Source organism: Rhea americana, unplaced genomic scaffold, assembly GCF_003343005.1.
Source record: "Rhea americana isolate MKP2758 unplaced genomic scaffold, rheAme1 scaffold_74, whole genome shotgun sequence".
Lineage (NCBI taxonomy): Eukaryota > Metazoa > Chordata > Aves > Rheiformes > Rheidae > Rhea > Rhea americana.
Genome location: NW_028186912.1, coordinates 93,397 through 117,255, shown reverse-complemented (window position 1 = coordinate 117,255; position 23,859 = coordinate 93,397). Strand labels below are relative to the sequence as shown.

Genomic DNA, 23,859 nt, shown 5'->3' with positions numbered 1-23,859 from the left:
AACTGATCAGTGATTCATTAATGACTTTCTTTTGGTTATTTTGCCTCTTTCCAAAGGGAGGAATAGGAATCCCAGAGTTAACTTTGAAATATGGAAAATTCATCTATTTTGTTTACCAGGTTACACTATAATGTAAATACTTATTTCTGTGTTACTGACAGCAGGAAAAAAAGCATGACACTCCTATGTAATTAGCCTTTGTTTACTATGATTTAAATAGCTTATTTGTGGCTGTGCCATTCCAAGTAATACATTGAATTCAAATAGCTGGTATGGTTCAATTTGATATGATGGTGTARCTCTGGAGTGGCACATCACACAATAGGGTGAGTTACTTAGACAAGTGCTGTCTTAAAATAAAAGCAACTCCTGCCATGCTGCCACATATATACTTGTATTGTTTACAGAGAAGGAGATACATGTTTTTTAATCGTTGGCATCTCTCTCGTGAACTTTCAGAAAAGATCTAATGTGCAATACTTTGTAGTTGGAGTTGGCAGCTTTAACCTTGAGTCTTTTGATATTCCAAGAAATTATACACCCCACCCCACCCCACACAATATACATAGTTCTACTGAGATGTCTACTTAAATTTTGTGTGGGAGGAGAGAAATTATGTTGTTCAATAGCGATGCATACATTGAAATGATGTTTTGTCTCACTTGGCTACCTTGAAATACTACTTCTGTTCTTACCGATAGTTCAGTTTTYCCTTTTTCTGCTGACTAGTATTGCAGGTTGTGTATTGAAATGAGGTGCATTTTGGTAGGCACTATAAGTGAACATGACAAAAGTGGCAGGTTAACAGCTCCTGGGGCAGTACTAAACACCCTTGTTACTACTTCCCAATACCTTGTTTTTGTTTGCTATTTGTTTCTTAGAATAACTACAAACCTTGATAAACTTGTTTGCTATAATTGCTTTTAGTTTGGCTTGATTATTTTAATTAACTTAGTCCTTTTGTAAACAGCCATACAGAAATCCCCGCCAACACCCAGGCATTAACCTTTGCTTTGCATTGGCATATAGTTCAATCCCCTATCCTCAAAAGCCTGGCTGAGAAGATTGGATCCTTCAGCATTTTGTCCACTTAGTAGGTGGATGATTGCTTTATGTACCGGTTACCTTTGTGGTTTCCAAATCGGTTACATATGCGACTCGACTGTTTGTATCTTCCTCTAATCTTAAGAAGTTAGACTAATGTAGCACTGATTCCAGCGCTCCTCATGCTGGGTAATACTACCTTGTTTACTTATGCCACCCCAGCTGTCTGTATACATCTTTTGCATTCTCTTAGATGATTTCCATCCCAAACAGTAAAATCTGTTTTAGATCTGTGTTGGAGAATTCGGTAATGCAGTCATGCAAGCAGAAAGCTGAATGTTCTGGCAAGGCTTGATCTTTCAGAAACAAAAGGTAACATTTTAAATAAGGGATCATGTGTATAAGAGAGAGGAAAAGTAAATTACCTAGCTGTAACACAGATTTCATGCGCTTGAATATGTTGCTGATTACTAGGAGTTGTGAGTATGTTTATTTTTAATAGGAATATTTCTGTTTTAAAAACTGCTTTCTAGAGAGAGTTTTAAAAGAGTTTTGAAGTTTAAAAAAGTTTTAAAGCATGCTTAAAAACATGCTTTAAGCATGTTCTGATAKATCAACTTACAGTCTAAATTCAATTACTGACATTGCATCCAAATTCTATGCACTCTGGAGTTTTATTTCTTTGGAACTTATTGTCTGGAGCTCATTGTAGTCTATTGCTAGTTTATCAATAGAAGGATTAGATGATTTTTGTACTTAGGACTGCTGTTTGGTAGAAAGGATGGAGTATATAACAACTGCTTCATCTATAGCAGTATACTGCTCTCTGAAAATAACTACTCTTCAGTTTCCCTTGTGATTTTAAATATGCTTCTCCAATCAAAAAGCTTTAAAATTGTTTCTGAAAATGGCARGTAGTACGGGCAGGCTTCTGAGAACCTAAATTCATATGACAATAGGTAATTCTATTGTTATTGTTTTAAAATTATGAAAAAGCCTAGTTAATGACTGAGAAGAATCTTTAATATTTATTTTAGCTAAAATTGGATAGATGGCATATTACKATGTTTTACAAAAATACACAAATGGGAATAACAGATGATGTTTTGAGAATAGCAAAGGAAATGTAAGAAAAGACTTTTCATTAATTAAATCAAGCTTTGGATTTTGCTCAAAATTGAGGTTAACTCGCATACAATTTCACTGTCCTCTGTATTGCCTTTAAAGCTTTATAGAAAAAGTAGTGTTTTTTTTAAATACTGAAGACAGAAATAATCTTTGTTCTATAGTTCAAATAAATGTGCTGTTAAATTGGAGAAAAAAAAGAAAAAAAAAAGGCGTTTCCTGTGGGTTAGAGTCTATCTGCATAATGGTTACCCAGAATATATGGATTCATTTAGTTGTGAACAATGTAACATCTGTGAAACATGATTCTTAAAATAAATGCAGTATTCAATGGGTCTAGCACTAGTCAAGCCTGTACAGGATATTACTCTTCCCTCCTCCACCCACTTCTTTTAATAATACAATTTAAAAATTGCAGAAGTCAAAAATTTATATTGAGGCTGTTGAAGTAAATGAACAGTAACACTGAATGTCTGTGATGGGAAATAATCATCAGTGGGACATAAAGTATGCCACAAAAATTTGTTCACTTATTTTTATGCTAATACACGGAAAACTGCATAGTTCTAAGGTACCAGGTTGATTTAGGCATTTGGCCAAGTTAACTAATGTCTCTGTGTTACTAAAAGGACTAGCTGAATTTTCATGTATCTGATACACACTATCCTCTTGATACTGGCTATGTGAAAATTTGAACATACTCAATTAATGATCTGTGAGACTGGAGGGCCTGGTTTGCCTTACGACATTATTAATTTTGTGGGTTCTGTGCTAGACCCAGCATTATTGCTACATGACAGTCTTGAAAGCTAAAAGCTGAATGGCAGCCAGCTAAAAAATGGTTCATCTGACTTTGCTGCGGGACGAGAAAGCTTCCACCAGGCAACTTTACAGAGCAACGCGGGAGGGATCCTCTAGGCGGGCAGCTTAGCGCCAGCTGTCTCCTGTGTCAGTGTCCCCTTCAGGGCTGGCAGGCAGCCCTGTGGCACGAARGCAGCCTGGACTCTTCATCAGGTTTGTAAGTAGCAGTATCTGAATTACGAGTCTTCTGTTCATGCCATACTGTACTGATGAAGCTTGTTCTTTTAGTGGTAACCAYGTCAGTTCTAAGAAGTGAGTGAGAGTATTTTGACTCTTACGTTTAAACATCCAAACATARCTGTCATTTCATATGAGAATCGTTTTTTCTGTATTTTGCTTTATTGTCCCAAACTGGAGGCTTTCATAATTCTCTTGTGTTTTCTTTCTCTCGTTAGCCTTTAACTCAGATGAAGTTTGAGGCAGCAATATTATATTGTTGATTTGGCAGGACAAAATTTTGTAGATGTGCTTTTGAGCTGATACGCAGCATTTCTAAGGTTAAYGATCAGATGTTTTCCCCCGAAACGTCATCTGACTGAGTCTGTATGGGAACATATTAATGGGTGGGTGGAAGTGATGACGCTGTCTCTTCCAAGGCTCRTTCTGTCACGGCTTGGTAACCTTCCTGCCTGTTGTGAAGAATGTCCCTAGCAGATAGCTATCTGGTCTTTGATCCAAACCAAACAAGGTGGTACTCCTCGGTTTTCAGGTTGGTTTCCAGTTTTGTTATGTCTTTTCTGACAATTGTAGTTTATATGAGGCTTCATCTCTATTTGCATTCAAAAAAGCGCTCTTTAGGCACAGGAAATAGTCTGTGTTGGTGCTTGGCTCAGGAAGTAAAAATAGCTGCTTACCTTTTGTTAACAATTTGAAAATGCATATTTTATATGTGAATAACTTGCCCTCTCTTGTACTTAATAGAGTTTTACTCCATGATGGTGTAGTATTTTCAGAGGAGTTGAGGAGTAGTTGGATCTGCTCTCTCTGCTTGTGTTCTAGGYTTAGGATTGGAGAATCTCCACTAAAAGCAGCAGACCAATAGGATTGGATATTGGCAAGATGTTGTAAAGATCTTCATTTACTTCTCTTTTCTACCTGCTGGAACACCATGATACTTCACTACTGTATCTGTACCATTTCCAGCCTTCTGTAAAAATTATGACTGTCTTCCAGAATTTCAGAACTATTAAATATGCCTTGAAAATGGTCTGTGAAAGGAGGAAAAATCCCATATATTGTATTGTTCCATTCTTGATATTAGATTACTTAAGGTTATCCTTTATTGGTGAAAAGTTTACTTTGTCTGTGGGATTTGTATCCTAAAGAATAGTAGGAGTTCCAAAATGAAATAAATATGTAAACACATGTGTAATTCCTTATTTAATAAGCAGATATTAGTAGCCTGGACATTGAAAAGAAAACTAACATTAGAGTGTTGCAGAGCTCTTAAGCATAATAGAGACCRTTCTTATTTAGAAGATTTGTTTTCTCAGGATCTTGACAGAGAGATAACTACAGCTTTGGGACTATAGAAGGGTTTTGTGATAGTGCCAAGTGGAAGTAGGAGAAGGCTTGAGTATGGCGGCTGCTTTGACACAGTAGCAGCAAGTGAGAGGAGCTGAGGAAGAAGGTGGCCTTATAGACTAGGAAATTGCTGGCCAGAATAACACACAAAATTCATAGGAACCTAGGACTCAAAACCAGGAGCATCTGAGTCCCTGCAATTGTAGGTAAAGTTACATGTGTTCAACCCAGAAAGTTTGTAAAGCATTAGTTTTATAGCCTGCAAGCCACAAAATACTACCCAATATTGTCCGTAAGAATTCAAATGGCACAGAATATTATGTGCTGCTGGAAGAGAGCAGAAGCACGTAGCAAATGATCTTGCAAAGAAACGATTTCCTACGTGAAACGATCTAGATAATGCAGCAAATGTTTCAAGCTGCTGAGGAGTGTTGCTTCCTTTTCCCTCTGTCGCTCCTGAATCTCTTTGCCTTGTCTCTGCCAAGCCTAGCAGAGGGAAAGCTCTTCCTAGCTTGTCATCTGACAGTCTGCAGGCCCCTCTTCTCTTCTAGTAATGGCACTTGATGCAATTGAGTATACTGAGAATATTTCAGGTAGCTGGGCATCCAACTTTAATAAATGGATATAAGATACAATACCTTTATTCCTTASTTTCCCTAATCTGTGTTCAGTTTAAGTAAATCTGGACTGTGAATATGTGCTTTTGAGATGATACTMTAAAGGGCAAAGGACTTGGACTTTCAATGTCTGAAAATTACATAAGAGGAGAATTAATTTCAGATAATCTTATTTTTGTAAACATATTGAGTACTTCCATATATCTCTGTGAGATTAGTTTTAGTTAAATATTTGAATATTTTTTTGGAAATCATAAAAGATTTACAGCTGCATGTGAGGTCTGCCCAGGCAAATGCCCAAAATAGATGCAAAGCAAACATGGAAATTAAAAAAGGGAATAGTGAATTTGTACAAACAGGAATGGACAGGCATAGTAGGAAGCTACTGTTTTGGTTTTTTTTAGATGACTTAAAAATAATTTTAGTAATTTAAAGTTTAAAATACTTTGATAATTTCATTTAGAAAGACTCCAATGGAAACTTTTTGAATTTGAACTTTTGTGCCTGAACTATCTAAGGTAAAGTCATAGAACAGWAGGTAAAATTACCAGAAATTTATATCATTATTTTGTTTAACACAGATTTGTGTGTCTGTGTGTAGCTGTCCTGATTTGACAGGTGGCTGTGTGGGTCCAAAGTGCCTGCAGGCTAGAAGAAAAAAGGACTAGAAAAAACAAAATGTGATTTTTCTCTTTATTTCCTTTCCTGTCACTCCTCCTTTCCCCCCCCCACCTGAAAAGTGGGAAATGTGTGAAATAGCATATTGGATTAATACATTATAGATTCTTACACTGAGTTGCTTTTCCTGCTGTCCTTGCATCTTTATGCTCATGTTTATTAGCGTTTGAAGACTGAAAGCAGTGATCAGTAGGACTGAAGAACATTTTGAGTTAAGGTTTTCAGAGAAGTACTCATACTTGGCTGGCTTAGTTCAAGATGTGGGTGGGGATTAAGATTTTTCTTAGTATGTCTGAGTGATGACTTTGTGGGTGAGAGAAGATAAGAGGATAGGCAAATAAATGTTTTGTACTTTTTTTTTTTAACAGGAGTGTTTGAATACATTCACTGAACTGGCATTTTTCTCACTTTTTCACAGCTTCTGGAAAAGCATAAGAATACAGAAAGCATGGTAGAGCTGCTTGAACTGTATCAAATGGAAGATGAAGCCTACAGTAGTCTTGCAGAAGCTACCACAGAACTCTATCAATACTTACTACAGCCATTTCGAGATATGAGGGAACTTGCAATGCTTCGAAGACAGCAGATAAAGGTATGGGAATATTGATATTTCAATACGAATATATTAATATTTTCCATATTAATGGAAAAATCATACATTTTATTTACTTGTAAAGTTGTGATCTAGGTATTTCTTACTGGCTAAATTCTATTTTTAAGAAGTTGTTGCTGCTTGTAAGCTTTTGTCTATTCTAAAATACATCTCTATGCAATTTGAAGGCCTTCTGTAGTTCTCCTTAATTTTTCACAGATCAGCACTCTGCAGAATATATTTATGTCTGTGCATATAAGGCTATGCACATATTATCAGCAAACGTGCTGTACATGTGTATTTTGAAGTGCATTGGGTTTTTTCCTCTAAGTGCTTAAATACCTAGTGAGAAGTGAGTCTCACCTAGAGACTGCTTTTATTATAGAGTATATGCAATGAAGGTTTCACCACTAAATGACCCTATTCCTTTTGGTTTCTGCACTCAGAGGAGCACTTTTGAATAGCGAGCACATCTCTGCACACGCAGCTAACTATTACCTGCTTAACTTCCTGTGTTTGACTTTTTAAATTGATTCCTAAAGTGAGTAGGTAAGACTTACAACTTTGTGATTTCTAGAGTAGTGACTAATACCTAGAAGAGAAGGAGACACATGATCTATAAGATTGGTGGTATTGTAATTTTTTTAGAGATTGTTTATTTAGTAGCTTATTTTTTATTTTAGTTTAAGATAATGTGATAAAATATTAGGAGTCAGTGTTTCTTATGTTGTGAAGCATTTATACATGGAGAGTATATTAATAACATGTAATTTGTTGTAACATTTTAAAAATATATTTTTCCAAAGAGTTTAAGAAAAGTATAGCCAGCTAAAGAATAATACATTTTTATAGAAGTATTTTATAACATGTTATATGTGTATACACATGTACATTGTATATGCATATAACATGTTATATTTTTACTATTTTAAAAAGTAATTRTAACCTCTTTAGACATTTTACCTTTTCTTTTAGAGACTTGACCAAAAATGACAACTATGCTCTGTTGCATGTCTGAAGTACTTCTGGACAGATCAAGCAGTTCTTAAACAGATCCTAGACTGTAGCTTTCGTAGTTGTTTTGTGTTGTGACATAGGAGCTAAAATGGGCCTGTTCTAGTCTAAATTGCAGTTGTCATTCTGTTCTAAGCTTGCTTCTTTATTCAGGTAGCCAACTTTGTTTTTCCTGGTTTCAGTTTTAAAAGATAGTGTTTTTTCTCTGAGTTTGAGTATAGAACGAGGGAGCCAGGCAGGAGGATTCAAGATTTCAAACCAGTTTTATTTTGACCTATTTCTGTGCCTATAACTAAAGTAATTTTTCAGAAACATAAGCAACCTGAAACTAATTCACTGAGTTAATGTAATGATATTTGAACTAGAAGTGCTTCCCCAGTGTGGKAAGTGTCAGTGCATGGGTAATTGGGATGCATATCTTTTTATACTGTTAAGGATTGCAAGCAATATGCTGTGTAAAAGCATTGTTCAGAGTATTATGAATTAGTCTCCATTTTATTTGAATTTGTAGTGTAGAAGGCTTTTTGTTCTTCTGTCAAGCAATAAAAGATAAACATATTGAATATGGAACATGAATTAAGAGTCTGTTTTGGGGGGGGGGGTTTGTTTTGTTTTTATAACCTCATTACCTCATTGATATCTTGGTCTTCAGTTTTAAAAGATCTCCTTTTTGTTTTTTCATGAAAGAGTAACTTTGGTAAACTTCAGAGACATGTTCTGTGGTTGATTATTTTAGTAGTACGTTATTGCATCTAATGTACATTAAGTTCCCTTCCTAACTTGGCAATTTTTGAGCTGTAAAACTTGGTCGTCTGTATTGTGTGGTAGAGAAAGTTGCCATCTCTTGTTTCGCATTTCATTGTCTGAGAGAAAGCAGTACTTGTATCTAAGATGACAAAATATATATTATGCTGTGTAGCGACGGTAGATGAATTGGTTTATAAATAGAACTTGTRCATGAGATGGTTTGTGTTAACTTGCAGCATGTGTGTTTGTGGAAGGCTTGATAATGGAGCAAAGCTCCATAGGCTTTTACAAACCCTCAGGGCTGGGGTTAGCTCTATTCTTGCGCTTCTTCAGTATTTCACTTCAGTATTTCTGAAGCAAGTACCTTGGTGAAACGGGAGCTGTGGACAAACAAAACTGTTTAAATGAAGACTTGCAAGGAGAAAGATGAAATTTGGATGTAGAGTAGGGTAAGGAAAGAACACCGTGCAGAATGAGTTAYTAAAATTGAAGAAGAAAAAGTTACAAGGATAATTCATGTTGAATACAAATAGCAGTATTTATTCAGGATTGCCCATGCCTTCTGTAATTACTTTATTTGACATTTTTAGGTCTTTGCTTTTCTGTTTTGGATATSTGTCTCTGACTGATCTGTGTGGAAGTTGTTTTGTTTCGCTTTTTTTTATTAATTTCTTTTTAATTATCTAAATAACTTTAATTTCGTCTTTCAGAATGAGACAAGGGAAAAAATCAATTACTTTACCTATGGTGCTTGAGAACAGTCTTTAGTGTCCTCTCTTTTTGGAGTATGACATAAAAATTGAATGATAGATCCCTTAGGTATTACTTTTCTGCTGTTGCTGTGAAAATTTAGSCAAGGGACAAGTTTGTGGGAAGGAAGGGAGAAACAAACAAATGCACAAAACTGTATGTGCTTAGCAGAAGCCTATTAGAGTAGAACAGCTGTGCAGATGCCTTCTGCACTGAATGTGCTCCCTCYTCCTGAGAAATTTAATGAACCAAACAAAAATATGTAATGTTTTTGATCTTAAAATTTGTGGATAGAAACGGGAAACATCTTTTCCAGTTATCAAAATAGATTATTTTCCTGTAAAAGTTYATTCTTAATGTAAGCAAAATTAGCTACAGATTGTGATAGCAGAAAGCTGGGAAGTATTAGACATCAATATCTGGAAAACTGGAGATACTGAGTTATGCTATGATAGTCTTTCTACTCTCGGATTCTTTCTGGGAAAGGTTGTGTGCCAGTCTCTGTTTATATTCTCAATTAGACTGTCCTGTCTAATCTGATCTTCTTGATTTTTAAAGCTCTTCTTTATAAGAATTATAAAGAATTCAGACCAAAATGTATTACTGATTTTTAAAAACTAAGATCTTGTATACTTTTTTCTTTTGGGGGGGGGGGGAAGGTGCTCTATACTGGCAATGTGATGAAAGGCAGGCTGGTAGTCTTCAGACAGTGAGGAGCCTGAGCTCTTGGTATGAGACTGCTGACTACAAAACCATGGCATGTAACCAGTGTTTGGATCTGTACACTCCCCAAACCCCTCCTTCCCACCTCCCCCCAAAGAAGTAGTTCCCTCGCAAAAGACTTGGCTGGAAGACTGGTCAATAAAATGGCAATTTCGTTGTCARTAGACATAAAGTAATGCACGGGTGGAATGCTGATTACAGCATTTGTAGGTAATACACACATTTGTATGCGCTTAATTAGCTATTACTCCTGAGCTAAAAGGTATGAGAATCACTGTGGGGAGTTTGCTGAAAAGAGCTTGCTGTTCAGCATTTTTAAGAGGAAATGAAAGGTTTTGAGTTACCAGAAAAAACACGAAACAACATTGTGCCTCTGTAAGTATCCATGATATACTTGCATCTTAAACACGGTGTACTTTTGGTTCTCTCCCTCTCAGAAGGATACTGCAGSATCAGAATAGTTAAAGGATGGCAGCAAAGATCGTAAGCGTAAATGTTATGAGTAGCCTCAGCACAGAGACAGAGAGCATAAATGAGATCACTTTTGTTTGGAAAGTGTAATGTGCTCTCAGCTTGCTTTTGTTCTTTCCTATTATTAACCAATCTGTTTTTGGTATATCTTATTTTTCTCTTTTCCTGCCTATTATGAGTCCATCTAGGAGAACAGTAAAGAGGGGAACTGTTAAAAGGTGACAGATCACTCTCTAAGTTATAATGTGACCTGGCCTAAATCTATATTCTGTCAGTCTTGCCCCTTATTGTCCCAGCTTTCTCCAGAAAGAACCTGGAAGATAATGAAGATCCTTGAGGAGTATTCCTTTAGATAGATACTATCTGAAACRTAACAGAATTCTGTAGTTGCAGGTCTGTTTCGCATATATTCTATCCATAAGCTTACTTTACTCTCTTTAGTATGAGTGTTTAAAAGAGGAGGGGGGAAAAAAAAAAGGCAGAGTGAACCGTAATAAGTGTCTGTGAATTCTTCCAGAGGAGAATGGCTCTGTACTCCAGTGCAGGAGTCTCACCTTTCTGATTCAATCTCACTTGCCCACAGGCTGGAACAGAGACCTCTTTTCAGTTTGTTTCCTCTGAAGAAGTGATTGCTTTTCTTTCAGGAACATATCTGTATAGTGTAGAATATGTTCTTTTATGTTCCATTACTCTGAACTAATAGTCAATGAAAATAGATATTTTCAAGAAGCGTTGAAGTAAATGGCTTCCGCTATTTCTTGGGAAGCACACAAGAAGAGGAAGAGCTACTTTTGTGAAAGTGCTCATAATTTTCTTAGTTCCAGTGCATTATTCAGTGATGCAGCCTGCAAAATATAAAAGCCTTCAGAAACAAATTTTATCTTAAGATAAAAGTTATGGTAAAACTGGCTCAGGAAAAAAAAATAAGACTTGTGTTCTTCTGAAAGTGAATATAGCTTAGGACAAATTAGCTGGAATGTCCTTTTTGGCGAAACGGTTACTAGAAAGAAAGCTGTAAATTTGGCTGTGTGATCTACTTGCAAGATGAGAGCTTTTCCTCTTAGGCTATGCTTTTTTTTTTTTTTTTTTTTTTTTTTTTTTTTTTTTTTAATAGAACTTTGAGTCCAGATGAGAAAAATTCGAATCAGTAAAGTGAGTTTGAGAAAATATTAGGGAACTGAAAAGTCTTATAAGCTAGAAAAAAACTTCAATCATATTATCAGAGTTCCTTAATTTTTAACTAAAACAAATTTTTACTGAATCAAAAATAGATACGTATATTTAAAAGAAGCAGCAATTAGATGACAGTATGATTTAGTTTTTCTTTCCTCACTCTGTCTATTTCTATCTTTTGGTACCTTCTCTTAGTCATGTCTAAGTTGGACAGTAGTCATTATAAATTATATGTTACTGTTTATTCTATAAAACATCCTGTGCTTTTTTTTTGTGGATTATAAAACCAGAAGATGCTGGCATCATAAAGATGCAGTAAGCAAAGGRAAGCCTAAATGTATTATGCATGCGTTGCAAACAGTAATGGAATGCGGAGGCATGTARGAGCTTTCTTTAATTTCTTAATAAGTGTTACTCCCTTCAGATATATTCATTAAAGGGGATTATTTATTAAAGGAGAATATAGAAAATAAATCTTTAAAACTCGTGAACCTGTTCACATTGCTGTTTAATGATCCATGTGTATTTCCCATTTCCTCATTAAATTCTCAGCTAGGATTAGCTGTAGATTTGAGTCATCTCTTCCTCCGTTGCATGAAGGTGTTGTAGGGGAGGAGGCAATTTGCTAGTTTGAGAAAATTGATCAAGCTGCCATATGTTTCTCATGAGTTGCAACCTCCACAGAAGAATTCTCCCTCTCTCTGCCTCAACTTTTGTCCGTATTACTGCTGTTATCTTCCCTTGATTAAACTACCGGTGTCTAGGTCTTGCCTTCAAGTTCATGTAATAAGGCACAACACTAAAAAAAATTATTTTATATATATAAAGATATATTAGATCTTAAAATTTAAGTTTTTTTTTTTTTAATTTTATAATAATATAAAGTGTTTGGGTATATTTGCTGCAGTGGTACTGTGGAGGACTAAGTGGAGTCCAGTGTGGAGGAAGGATTGTCTAAATGGAGAAATGAACTGGAACATAAGGCTCAGACAACCGTTTGGCAGGGGACAGTGTATATTTTACTACTGACTGTTCTTCATCTCTCTGTTGATTGTCTATCCTGCTGCATAAGGGTGTGACAAGCATAAATTTCATCAGTGACTGAGATTATCTAATTATCTAGGTAGGTTGCACTTAAACAGWTTTTTTTTTCCCCTCCCTTAAGTAATTGGTGGTTGTCAGTATTGTCAGTATATACATTCACAGTGCGACTCTTCTTTTTCTGTCTCCCCAGAGCGTGCCAGGTACCTGACCAAAAGTGGCAGTTTGCATGCTCTCTATTGCTCTCTGTCTTTTAGTTTATATCAGTTATTTGGCTTAGGCTGTATAGAATGCCAGTAGTTATATTTGGAATGGTTACTATTGGTATTTTCTTTTACACTTGAATCTTATTTTTAATGACTTTGTTACATTTCTTGATGGAGAAATTAAATTGAGTGGAACCCACTGGCTAGAAGTGAAGAGATTAGTCTTCCTCTGAGCAGCRCTGGAGCATGTCCAGGTGGTTGGAGAGACTCCTGGATGCCACAGGTCTGTGTGACATGCAAGCCTGGAGCAGGGAGCTTCTGGCTTGGGCAGAAACGCTGCATTGCTGCCAAGAGAAGCAGGGAGAAGCAAGTAGCTGGGCCTTGGAGGTGACAGCTTCCAAGGGACCAAAGGGGACTTTGCAAAGTTTGCTGCCACTGAAAAAATCAATGAACTAATAAAAACAAAGCTGGGAAGCAAGGACCAGCCTTTAAGGACAGAGTGTAGAGCGTGTTCATGGAATACCATTCTGGAATGTCCTTCTGACAGAGCCTGTTTTTTTTACAGGATGAAATCCTCTCTTGAAGTGAAGTATTAAAGCAACCTGATTGCTTTCCTTCCCCTTGCATGAGAATACCTCTAGCTGTTTTAGGTAAAAGGCAACTTTTGTTTGAAATACACAATGCAAAGCTCCTGGCATGCTGACAGACACTTCCCTGAATATTGTTTGATTCATTTGGCTACTGCTGCTCCATGAGTTGTGTGAGATGCCTTCAGCTGGCAGCAAGTGCCCACAGTGTATTACCTTAAGTATGCTATCCAAAGAGACAAATGCCTCTTTGACTGAGGACCAGTCACTTGAATCAGCCCAAGAACCTAATCTGAGTATGTTGCATCTCTCAATTCCCAGGCCTCTGTCCTTTAGCCTGCTCCCTCCTCCATCATTTTGTGGGTTCAGAGCCTGGAAATGGACATTTTGTGTGCGTGTAGGGGGAGACAGGCCTTCTTTCCTGCTGCATAATGCAAGGCCCAGAGCAACCTTGTGTACGGTCCTTGTATATCGTGAACATGAGACGTGCCTGAGTGTTTTTGTTTATTCTACAAGATGCTTCAAGAAGAACCCTCAACAACTGTAAGAGTGTGACTGTTTTGCTAAATAACAAGCTATGTAGGTCCAGGCTGTAAGACTGCTAAGTRACAGGGCAGGCCAACTCAAGCAGCATTAGTGGAAAGCGTCCATCCGGTGTGTCTGCTGGCTGGGACTCTCTTCAGGCTTCCATTAAGCATGACACTGTTGCTGAAGCCTCAAGGCATGATGTTGGGCTGGTTCTTGGTGACCTACTTCCAGACAGAACTTCTTGTGCTTTTGGTGCCTTGCCATATGTATGCCCTCAGTGTGAGTGAAGGTATGGAAGAAATAYTCAGCGCTGCGGTTAAAGAAAAGATGCTTCCCGTTTTTTGTTGCTTGTAAATACCTGTGCTGGGGAACAACTTTATATGGCATAAATCTCAGGCTTTTGTTGTGTGTGAATAACATTTTTGGCAGGCAAATCTATATGAAGAACTATTACATTGAGACTTTTATTCTCTTAGAAATGACAGCTGACAAGCATGCTACTCACRTTGCTCAGTGATCCCATGTCAATTCCAACAGTATCTTTACCTAGGAATAGAGCAGAAAGACTTCTGACTGCTTTTTTTTTTTTTTTTTCAGTCCTACTTTTCAAATGAACATGCTATTTCATGTTCTCAGTACTTGGAAAAACATTAACTTCACTAGTCGTCATTCACTGATATATACGTATGCTTTTACTTTTATTTGGAAATTTCCTTGTCTGTCCGCTCGTAAGCATTCCCTATGGAAATCACGGAACATTTGYGTTTCAACAAATTGCCCAGCAACCCATCCAGTAAAATTAATGTTCACCTGTCATTTGTTCACATTTTTACTTTGCCTGTTGCCTTTACAAAGAATTTAGTTTAGTTCTTGTATATATACTTCTTGTATGTTTCTATTGCTATTATACTGTGTTTTCTAAGAGATTAACAATTACATAGAGGGCCTTGTGCATTTTTGCTTCTGAAAGTCATTTATCTTAGAAATGGGGTAAGTAAAAATTCAAAGGTAGATCCTAAACTGTCACTTAGAAGTCTTCTGTTTGTAGTTTGCTCTTTGAGACTAGGTTGAAGTTTTGTAAAATTAACATAAAAATTTGAGTCATTAGAGCTTCAGGTTAAAATAGCTAATGACCCAGAAGATTATGAGCACTTTTTAAAGTGTCTATGCTRTAGGGCGTCTTCTTGATTGATATAAATGAAAAATATTCAAAATTAAGACTTTGGTCTGGCAGGATCAGGGTTAAGAATTATTTAATTATTTCAGTAGATAGTCTGTTGTCTGCAGTGGGGGCTACTTAGTGAGGACTAAGATTATAACCTTAATTTTGAAGATGTGTGGGGAAACAAAACCAGTTTTGGGAAAGAAAAGCTGTATGTTTACCCTTTTTTAAAAGAAACCTTGAATCTTTTACTGACTTTAGATAGTTGTCACTTCAAAACAAAATTGTTCTAGTTTTAGCAATGAAAAGATATTTAAAATCCCATTTATTAGGAAAATGTTTTTAAAAGTCATATGCAACAAAATGTAGAACTCTACATCCCCTTCATCCCCCCTTCATCCCCCCTGCCCCTCGCTTCATTTTGAGGTAAGAGCATTCATTTACTTCAGTATTGGAGTGTTACCTGCTGGAAGAAAGCCTGTGTAGAACATGCTTGCTATATGAAGATAATAAGATATTTAATAATAAGATACTGGCAAATCAAACTTATATTTGAATTTGTTGTGCTTCCAGTAAGAACAGTAATGAAGCCCTGAATGCATCTTTTTCAGCAGAAGGGAACACTTTAAAGTCTCCCTCACCCTCCCTCTCTCCCCCTCTCCCCTTTGAAATGGATTTCTGTTGGCAAAATAGCAACAATTCATTGTGTTATTAATTATGGATTGATTTATTTTCAGATCTCGATTGAGAATGATTACCTAGGCCCCAGAAGAATTGAGAGTCTGCAAAAAGAAGATGCCGATTGGCAGAAAAAAGCCCACGTGGCTGTGCTTTCTATTCAAGATCTTACAGTTAAATACTTTGAAATAACAGCTAAAGCACAAAAAGGTAGTTATTTTCTACTATCCTATACTTGAAATAAAAGATCTTTAAAAGCTGATTTAATGTTTACTATGTTCTGTATTGTCCTGTGTAGCTCTCCTCCCCCTCTCGCAATTACTCCTCCCTGAGAAAAATGCAGTCATCATTGCTCATTCATTTTTTCTGTATGTCTTTTGAATCTTTCACAAATGACTCTTTCCAGAACATCATCAGAAGCAAATAGAATAGATTTTTTTTTTTTTTAATTTCCAATGACCTTCTCAGTGTCATTGCCTTAGCTGCTCTGTTTGTCTGCAAAGGATTTATGGACCAGAGTCCCTGATGGATTTTATCCTCTGTATTGAATGTGGCAGACCATCATAGCAAGTGTTCATTACCCTTTCGTCTCTCTCTCTCTTCTCCCCCACTCCCCCGTCTCCTCTACCTTTCTCCTGTACCTTTCAGTAGATTTTTTCGTAGCTCTAAATATTAAGCAGCAACTCAGTTTATCTACTCAGTGAAAATTGCTCTGTTGTTTAGAAGTCTTCATGCAGCAGTTTTGTTAAAGAGATGTTCTGGTTAAACCAGGGCATGAGACTTGCACCTTTGTCTGCACTCTTTTGCTAATATCATTTTAACTTAAAGCATGAGTTAATTAGGGCAAACCTGAGGATGTTGTTTCCTATTGCTTCCTTTAGTTTGACTATGGGCTACCACTGAAAGAGTTCGTGTCCCACTCTTGTCTGGCTGACTGCAGGTTCCTGTCTCTTTGCATTGGTAGTTGTAATTGTGCAACCAGATGGATTAGCTGTACTCCTGGAAGAAAATCCTTATTGATGAATAGGTCTCCTGTCATCTCCCTGTATAATTGCTAGATCTGTCTCAAGGGAAGCAGTCAGTGCAAAATGAATCCTTTCAGTGACAACCCAAAATAAGAATAAAATGAAACTGCAGCTTATTTTGCAAAAGCAGCTAAACCAGTTCAAGCATATTGGAATCTATTTAATTAGAGCRTGTTTTAAATGTTTATAATTAAATTGGTTCCTTTTTTTATATAACAAAGACACCAAATAAAAAACTATTAGTTGGTAAAGAATGTATTTTTATTGTTACCTCCTTTCATTTTGTTCACATACTGTTTTTATGTACAGGATCTTTTTAATGTTGGGATTATTGGGGAAAAATACGATGAAATGGAATACCTGAAGACTATTAAAAACTTCGGTGCACAGGCTGCCTACCTGTTTTGTTTTTGTTTTGCTTTTTGGCCTCCTGTGAGTCTATCACCGTGATGTCTTACATACCAAAATAATAACAGACAGCACAAGGGAAAAAACAGATGAGAAGAGTGATCTTTTTCTTTTCTAATTACCTAGTGACAGCATGTAGTATCTTCTAACACTTAGRGACTGGATGCTGCCCATTCTGATTATGTGATTTTCATGGCTTTTGCTTTGCAAGCTAAGCCTACAGCATCGCGTGCGTATTAAAAATGGCAAAAATCTCGTGTGTCAGCCGAGGTGCTGTCTGGGGCTCAAGAAGAGCAAGTCTGAATCAGGCAAAGGACTATTGCTACTCTGAAGTCTTTCTGGAGAAATTCTGATTCATCTCTGCATAACAAGGCCATATTGTACTTTGGAATTAATACTGTAAAGAAACCCGCTTTTTTATTTTTTTAAAAAATCGTTGCTTTTGTTATTTAAATTCAATTGAGTATTCTTATAGTATTCAACTTGAGGTCTAGGTGAAATTTTTGCTTTGCAGATTTGTATTAAACTTATGACTTCACTGTAGAAGTTGTCAAGGGAAATTGGAGACTAGTAGCTTTTGTTTGGGGCTTTCAGAAGCAGGGAAAGTCTGGGATGCAATATAAGAACACAGGGTTGCATTAACTGAATATTTTTATTAAGTCAAGAGATTTTGAATCTCTGGTTCTGCGCAAGTACTTGGAATGTTTCCTCTTTGGGTTAACAAAAAAAAAAAAAAAAAAAAAAAAGGTGAACAAATCAAACGAAAAGGAATTATAATGATAAGATGGTCAACAAATGTCTAATTGCCTATTTACAAGAATCCCAACAGTACTTACATCTTGGATATGAAGGCTATTAGTCTGCCAAATGACTGCTTTGGATGCAGAAGTGTGCGTAGTCCTACCATAGGATCACTGCTGATCTGAAAAGTAAACTGCTAAGCTGACTGCTTTTTTTCCCTGTTTTGTAGCTGTGTACGATCGAATGCGAGCAGACCAGAAAAAATTTGGTAAGGCAGCATGGGCAGCAGCAGTGGAACGAATGGAAAAGCTTCAGTATGCCGTTTCTAAGGAGACTTTGCAGTTGATGCGTGCTAAAGAAATCTGTTTGGAGCAGAAGAAACATGCACTGAAAGAGGAGGTAATTTTTCACTGCAATAAATAGAAAAATAAAACATGCAGAAGAAGGAGAAGAATGCAGGACTGATGCACTYTGAAATAAAAATAGACTTGTTATTTTTCAGCTTTTCACACTCAAAATCTATAATTTGTTTCCCCCCTCTCCCATTCTATCATGTTAGGCAAATAGAGTTCCATTGCATTTTTGTGCCACTTATCTGTTTTCCTTTCACTTTTTCCTAATCAATCTCCTTACTAATAAAACACAAAGGTAATTTAACATCATTTTGAGATACTTTCTTTCATAGTAACAAGTGTTGCTTTTTTTTTTTTTTTACTGTTAATTTTTATAACTATCTGCTGAAACGAATAAAATGGGGAGAAGGATAGGAACAGGAATTTACTGCTATGTAATCTCCACACTTCAGCTCTCAGAGGCGTAAACATCTTTTTGGAGTAACTTTTACATTCCAGATGGAAGGTATCTGAACATTAGTAAATATACACACAAGGACTAGCCTCTTGTACTGCATTCACTTTCTCTACTTACTCTAACTATAAGGCAGTGTTACGGAGAGGGTGGTGCTGGCAACAGTTTTCCTGAGGAAAGAGACAGTATACATTAAATTGCATTTAAATGTCTTGGTGGAAAGGAAACACACTTACTGGATTTTATGACATCTGCTATGAAGCAAAAATATTTCTCTTCCTCTTTTAAAATTCTTTATCTTATGGATATTCTAGGAACTTCATTATCATACTAGTATTATTTTACATCTTACCCATACAGTTACTTGGTTTTTGAGTGCTTTCCAAATGCTTGTCTGTCAGTAGAATTTCACTGAACTTGTGGCTCCTTTATTAAAAGTTTGTGCGGAGAACTCAAGACTTTAACACTGTCTAGATTGGTAGGTTTGTAAGCCTGATAGAACTATATGCCCCTTTTAGAGCTTCTGTAGAAGTAAGTGTCCTTGCTTGTGTAGTTTTCATTCACTATATTAATCAAGCACTTTTTGTTTCTTGAAAAGTGTTCACATTATAAATATCTAGAATACTACCATGTTTTCCAGGTTACCAGGATGTGCAAATCATCTGCCTCTTTATAACCTAGGTGGTAATAAAATGTATTTCATGATGTGTAATACTTCAAAAAGACCTTCTGTGAATAATTGCATTTGCAGAAACAGCATCTTCTGATTTTGACTTTAGTACAGAATTTTCCAAGTACTGTGTGCAAAATTGCTAGTTTAGCTGGAGAAGATAGAGATTAGCATAAAAATTGCAAAGTCAATGAGGCCTATATAAACTGCAGGTAAGAATAAGCTGTGTTGGAAGGAGAATTGTAGAATTAGAGTGAAGGAAGTTTGTTAGTGTKGCTTCTCAAGAATCAATTTCTGAATTGATCTTCATGTTTATTAGTGATGTTGTCACAATAAAGGTAAAATCTGTTGAGGACAAAGTTGGGAGACTTCCTTATGAAAGAATTGAAATGTTATATCATACTATAAGAATTGGACAGTCCTGGAGACTAACATTGTAGAAACAGAATGGATTTACAGATTGCGAAGTGCAGCATTTGATTACTATACTTTTTTCTTTTAAAAAATCGTGCCATTACATATGGGTTCATCAATTAGAAATAATGAATCAGTGGAAATATCTGGAGATACTACTTGAATACAGAGTGATCTTGTACATGTATATGCTGTRCTGTAAAGTGGTAGCTAGACATACCTGAGTTAACTCTTAAGTTTGCCTGCTCTGATAATGGAAATGACAGTCAAATTGCCATGGTACTGGCCAAAATAATTTCTGGGAATTTTTCTGAACAGTTCTTTGTGTATGTGTGTATATATGTATGTATATATATATATGTACATACATATACATATATACACACACATATACACACACACACGTATAGGTTGTTTAAAGACTATTCCAGTTGCATGTTAAAAACCACTTAAAAAAAAGGCCAAGTGAATGATAATGTCTTAAATTTTAATAAAAGACCAATTTTAAGATCTTGATTTATCTAGGAGAATAATACAAATTACAGTATAATGAAGGATTTGGGCAACTGAGGTACAGTAGGAGAAGCTGCCTTAGTTGTGAAGTAGGGCATGTAACTTTGCAGATGTACATACCTGGAATTTGAGCATCTATGATGTCTGAATTGCAGATTGTTAGTTGTAATCACTTTTTTTAATTTGACAGATGAAACTGTTTGCTGTGTTGTTATCTATATTAAAAAAAGAGGAAAGACTTAACCACAAACTACATATTGAGCTTTATTATTTTCCTGATTTGTTCTTCTCGAATTCCATCTGTTGTTGTCCTGAGTTTCGTTTGAAGGGAGCAATGAAAACTTTCCTTTTGAGGTAGACCAGAGTCTGTTTTTGTGGACTGGTTGCCAAGTCTTGTTCTCATGACAGTAAACAGAAGCCTTAAATCACAGTGAGAGCTCTTTTGTAATTCTCTAAGTATGTAAAATAGTTTGGACAAATGGAAGTGAATTTGTGGACATTTAAATTCCAACAAATCCCTTTTTGCAGGCATAGACTTCAGTAACTCATGTTCTCTTTTGCCCTTTAAAAGTGGATAATTCTGAAGATTCAGCCTTTACAGTAAATGTTTTGTGGTATTCTTGTAAATAAAATCATTTTCCATCAAAGTACTCTTTCATTTTGGGTATATATACATGTATATATACATATACATATACATATACATATACATATATATATATATATATATATATATATATATATATATTAGTTTCATAATTCTTTCTTTTCTGTATATTGAGCATGGTCAGTCCAAGACATACTTGCTTCCAGTGACTTTGAGGATTTAAGTACATCCTGGAATTCACAACTGTCATTTAAATTTTGCCTGAGTTGGAGGCATCAGCAAAAATTAAAATTTTGTTAAGAATTCTATTCAGAATGCTTGGTTAGCTATCTATAGCAAATGATCTTTCTGTAAGAAATTAATATAAGATGCAGTATAATAGTTTCAGAAAAGAATATTTCAACGTGATAGCATTCCATGTATCTTAACTGCTTGTGTTTTGGACACCATTTTGGAAAGGTTAAGTAGCAAACTAATTTTGAAATTTAAAATAGTTTGAATTTGAGGAATTGAAATAATAGCTTGATAATAATACATACTGTGTTCTGGGAAACATTAAAATCTGTCCATAGTTCCCTAAATCTGGAAATTTTGAAGATTTATTTAAATATATTTGAATTGTTATTTTTAAAACAGTTTAGTCTTCACTTTCAGCGCTCAACTTGACAAACTAAAATTGGCAGTAAAAATGACCATTCTTATTTTTTTCCTTTAATGCTACATAAGAAGTTTGTATAATATTCTCAAGTTCAGGGATTTTTTTTTGAATTTTTGATTGAAGTAAAACAAAAACAAAAAGCTATTTTTAAGTGGTTATTTTTCCTTTTTTTTTTAAAAAAAGAAAAAATAAGATTCTAAGCACCTCAAGTAAAAGAGGAGGTGCATTATATAGACAAAACTTCTAATAGGCTTCTGATAATGCAATTATTAATGGATAATTTTCTAGCAATCTACTTTGGTTTTAATAGCAAAATTCCAGGTAACTTCTTTTGAAATTGAATGATTAGAACTTAATTTACTTTCATATTCTTTTTACTGGCTAATGACTAGATGATCTATTTTAAAGCGTAAGAAAGGCAAAATCCGGTGTTTGAAGACACTTTTTGTTTGAATGACGGTCACTTAAAAACAACTCACTAGGTGTTTGACAGTCAAAACCAAAATTCTTTCTCAAGGCAAATCATGTAGCTTTTTTTCCCCCTTCCTTCTGTGTGGATAGGAAGGTAAAGCTGAATATTTCTTTAAAAAGATCTAAGTGCTGGAAAAATTGCTTATTAGGAAAGGTTTTAGTTGAAAAATAATAGAAAAATCACAGTTCAGAGGAGGCAATATTACTGTTAAATATTTATGAGAACAGTTGGTTCAGCAGGTTGTCTACATGTTTTTGAATATTTAGTCTTGGAAAACAAAAGTTTATAATAATAGTGATAAACTTTCATCATAGGGGAGATATGCTTTTTCTGATGGCTGGATTTTCTTTATATAGCCCAGCATGTGTTTTATGAGTGATCCTCTTAACTTTATTTTCTATGACATTTTATCATGTAGTATCGTGACCTGACTATAGTTGACTCTTSGTACGTAGTTGGATGAACGGATACTTATGTACCACAAGTTGCCAGGTAGGAGTAGGAACTTGGCTGTCATAATTGGCAGAGTACTTGTTTCCCATAAAATCATTTAAGAATTCTTTAAAATGATTTTCTGCTGCTTTTAAAGATGCACATTCGTATTCATACTTCAAGACTGGAGTTTTTCTCTGATGTTTACTCACCTTCTTTGGAGATTTTTCAGAGTAACAGTGATGAATTAAAGTGAGTATTTGAATCAGAGAACATTCAGTATTCACGTGCGGTAKATTAAAACGACTTTGTATTTTATCTGAACAACAGCGGATGACTTAGAGGACTGGATAATATAAAATTTAATAATAGCTATCGATGTGTTGGATGAGTAGCAGGAATTTTTACTGTGACGTGCAAGTTAGTCAGTTTGTAAATGAGAGCAGGTGAGGATGACCGTGGTCTGGCTGGCAGGTAGCGCTGAGACTGAGCCAGCAGTGCGGCGAGGTGGTACAGCAGCAGAGGCCTTCTGGGCTGGCAACCCAGGTGTCACTGTGCAGGGCACTTGCAAGATTTTCTTCCACACCTTTCTGGTCACCCCAGCAAGATYAGTTCTAACTGGAACAGGTGCAGAGAAGGGCTACTCTAGTGATCCAAATAACCAGGAGTTTATTTTACAAAAGGAGTTGCAGTATCACAGAATAGCTGGTGTTGGCAGGGACGTGGGGGGATCATTTGAGCGAGGCAGGATCAGCTAGAGCAGATTGCCCAGCCCAGCTAAGGTTGTTTGGGCAAGTAAAATAAAGGCTAAGGTGATGCACAATCTCCACAAATATGCTAATGGCATATAAATTGGCAATAAATACCAGTTAAGAAGAGCTRTGTGTGTTGATGCTGAGTATTGGCAGAAAAACAAATGGAATTATCTGTTTGTGAATACATTTGGAAATATGGAAGAAAACTTCTGCAGTTAGGCAAGAGGATCTGGAACAGCCTTCCAATAGGAAGAACAAATGCTGCGTTTTGTGGAAGCTTAATGTTTTAGTTTTACAAAACCAGCGCAGCAGTAACAACATGGACATTATTTTAAAAATTCCCATGGTGAAATTGGTTAATTTTAGTTAGCTGCATGAAAGTGTTCTGTGATGGTGGACAGCTGGATTGGATGACCCTTGGTTCTATGTTCCATATTTCTCTATTTTTCTATTAACTTTGTCATGAGTTCTCTTAGTGTGCATATTTATGGTTTGTTAGAGGCTTTCTATGTTAATCCATGTATCTTCATTGCCTTTGTGTTGATTTATAGATGATATTTTTTTGCCATAGAACTGTTAAGAAAGCTAAGTTGCTTTTGAAGTTCTTTTGCTTAATATGAATGAAATAACAAAGACCTTAAACAGTTAGCTAAATTAAGGCTACAGAGATTAAATTATTTGCTTGAGTTAWTACAGGAAGTTGAAGCACAGTGGGAAACTGAACTCAGATCTCTTAACTTGTAGTTCTTTGTCCAGCTGCAAAATGTTTCTTTCCTGTAATTGCATTCTTGCTTTAGAAGTTCTCTGTGCTTCTTTCACTGTGGTGACCAGTCTAA

At 35.9% G+C, this 23,859-nt stretch overlaps 1 protein-coding gene across 1 annotated transcript in view; it reads left to right on the top strand.

The window, feature by feature from the left end:
• JMY (junction mediating and regulatory protein, p53 cofactor) overlaps nucleotides 1-23,859 on the top strand; it is a gene marked incomplete at its 5' end in the record, with an annotated part of 64,336 nt that overhangs the window by 11,175 nt on the left and 29,302 nt on the right. Inside the window, 3 exons of the mRNA XM_085322044.1 lie at nucleotides 6,268-6,441; nucleotides 15,581-15,731; nucleotides 17,925-18,094. Coding sequence (XP_085178170.1) covers nucleotides 6,268-6,441; nucleotides 15,581-15,731; nucleotides 17,925-18,094 — 495 coding nt within the window. The remainder of the gene's footprint in view (nucleotides 1-6,267; nucleotides 6,442-15,580; nucleotides 15,732-17,924; nucleotides 18,095-23,859) is intronic.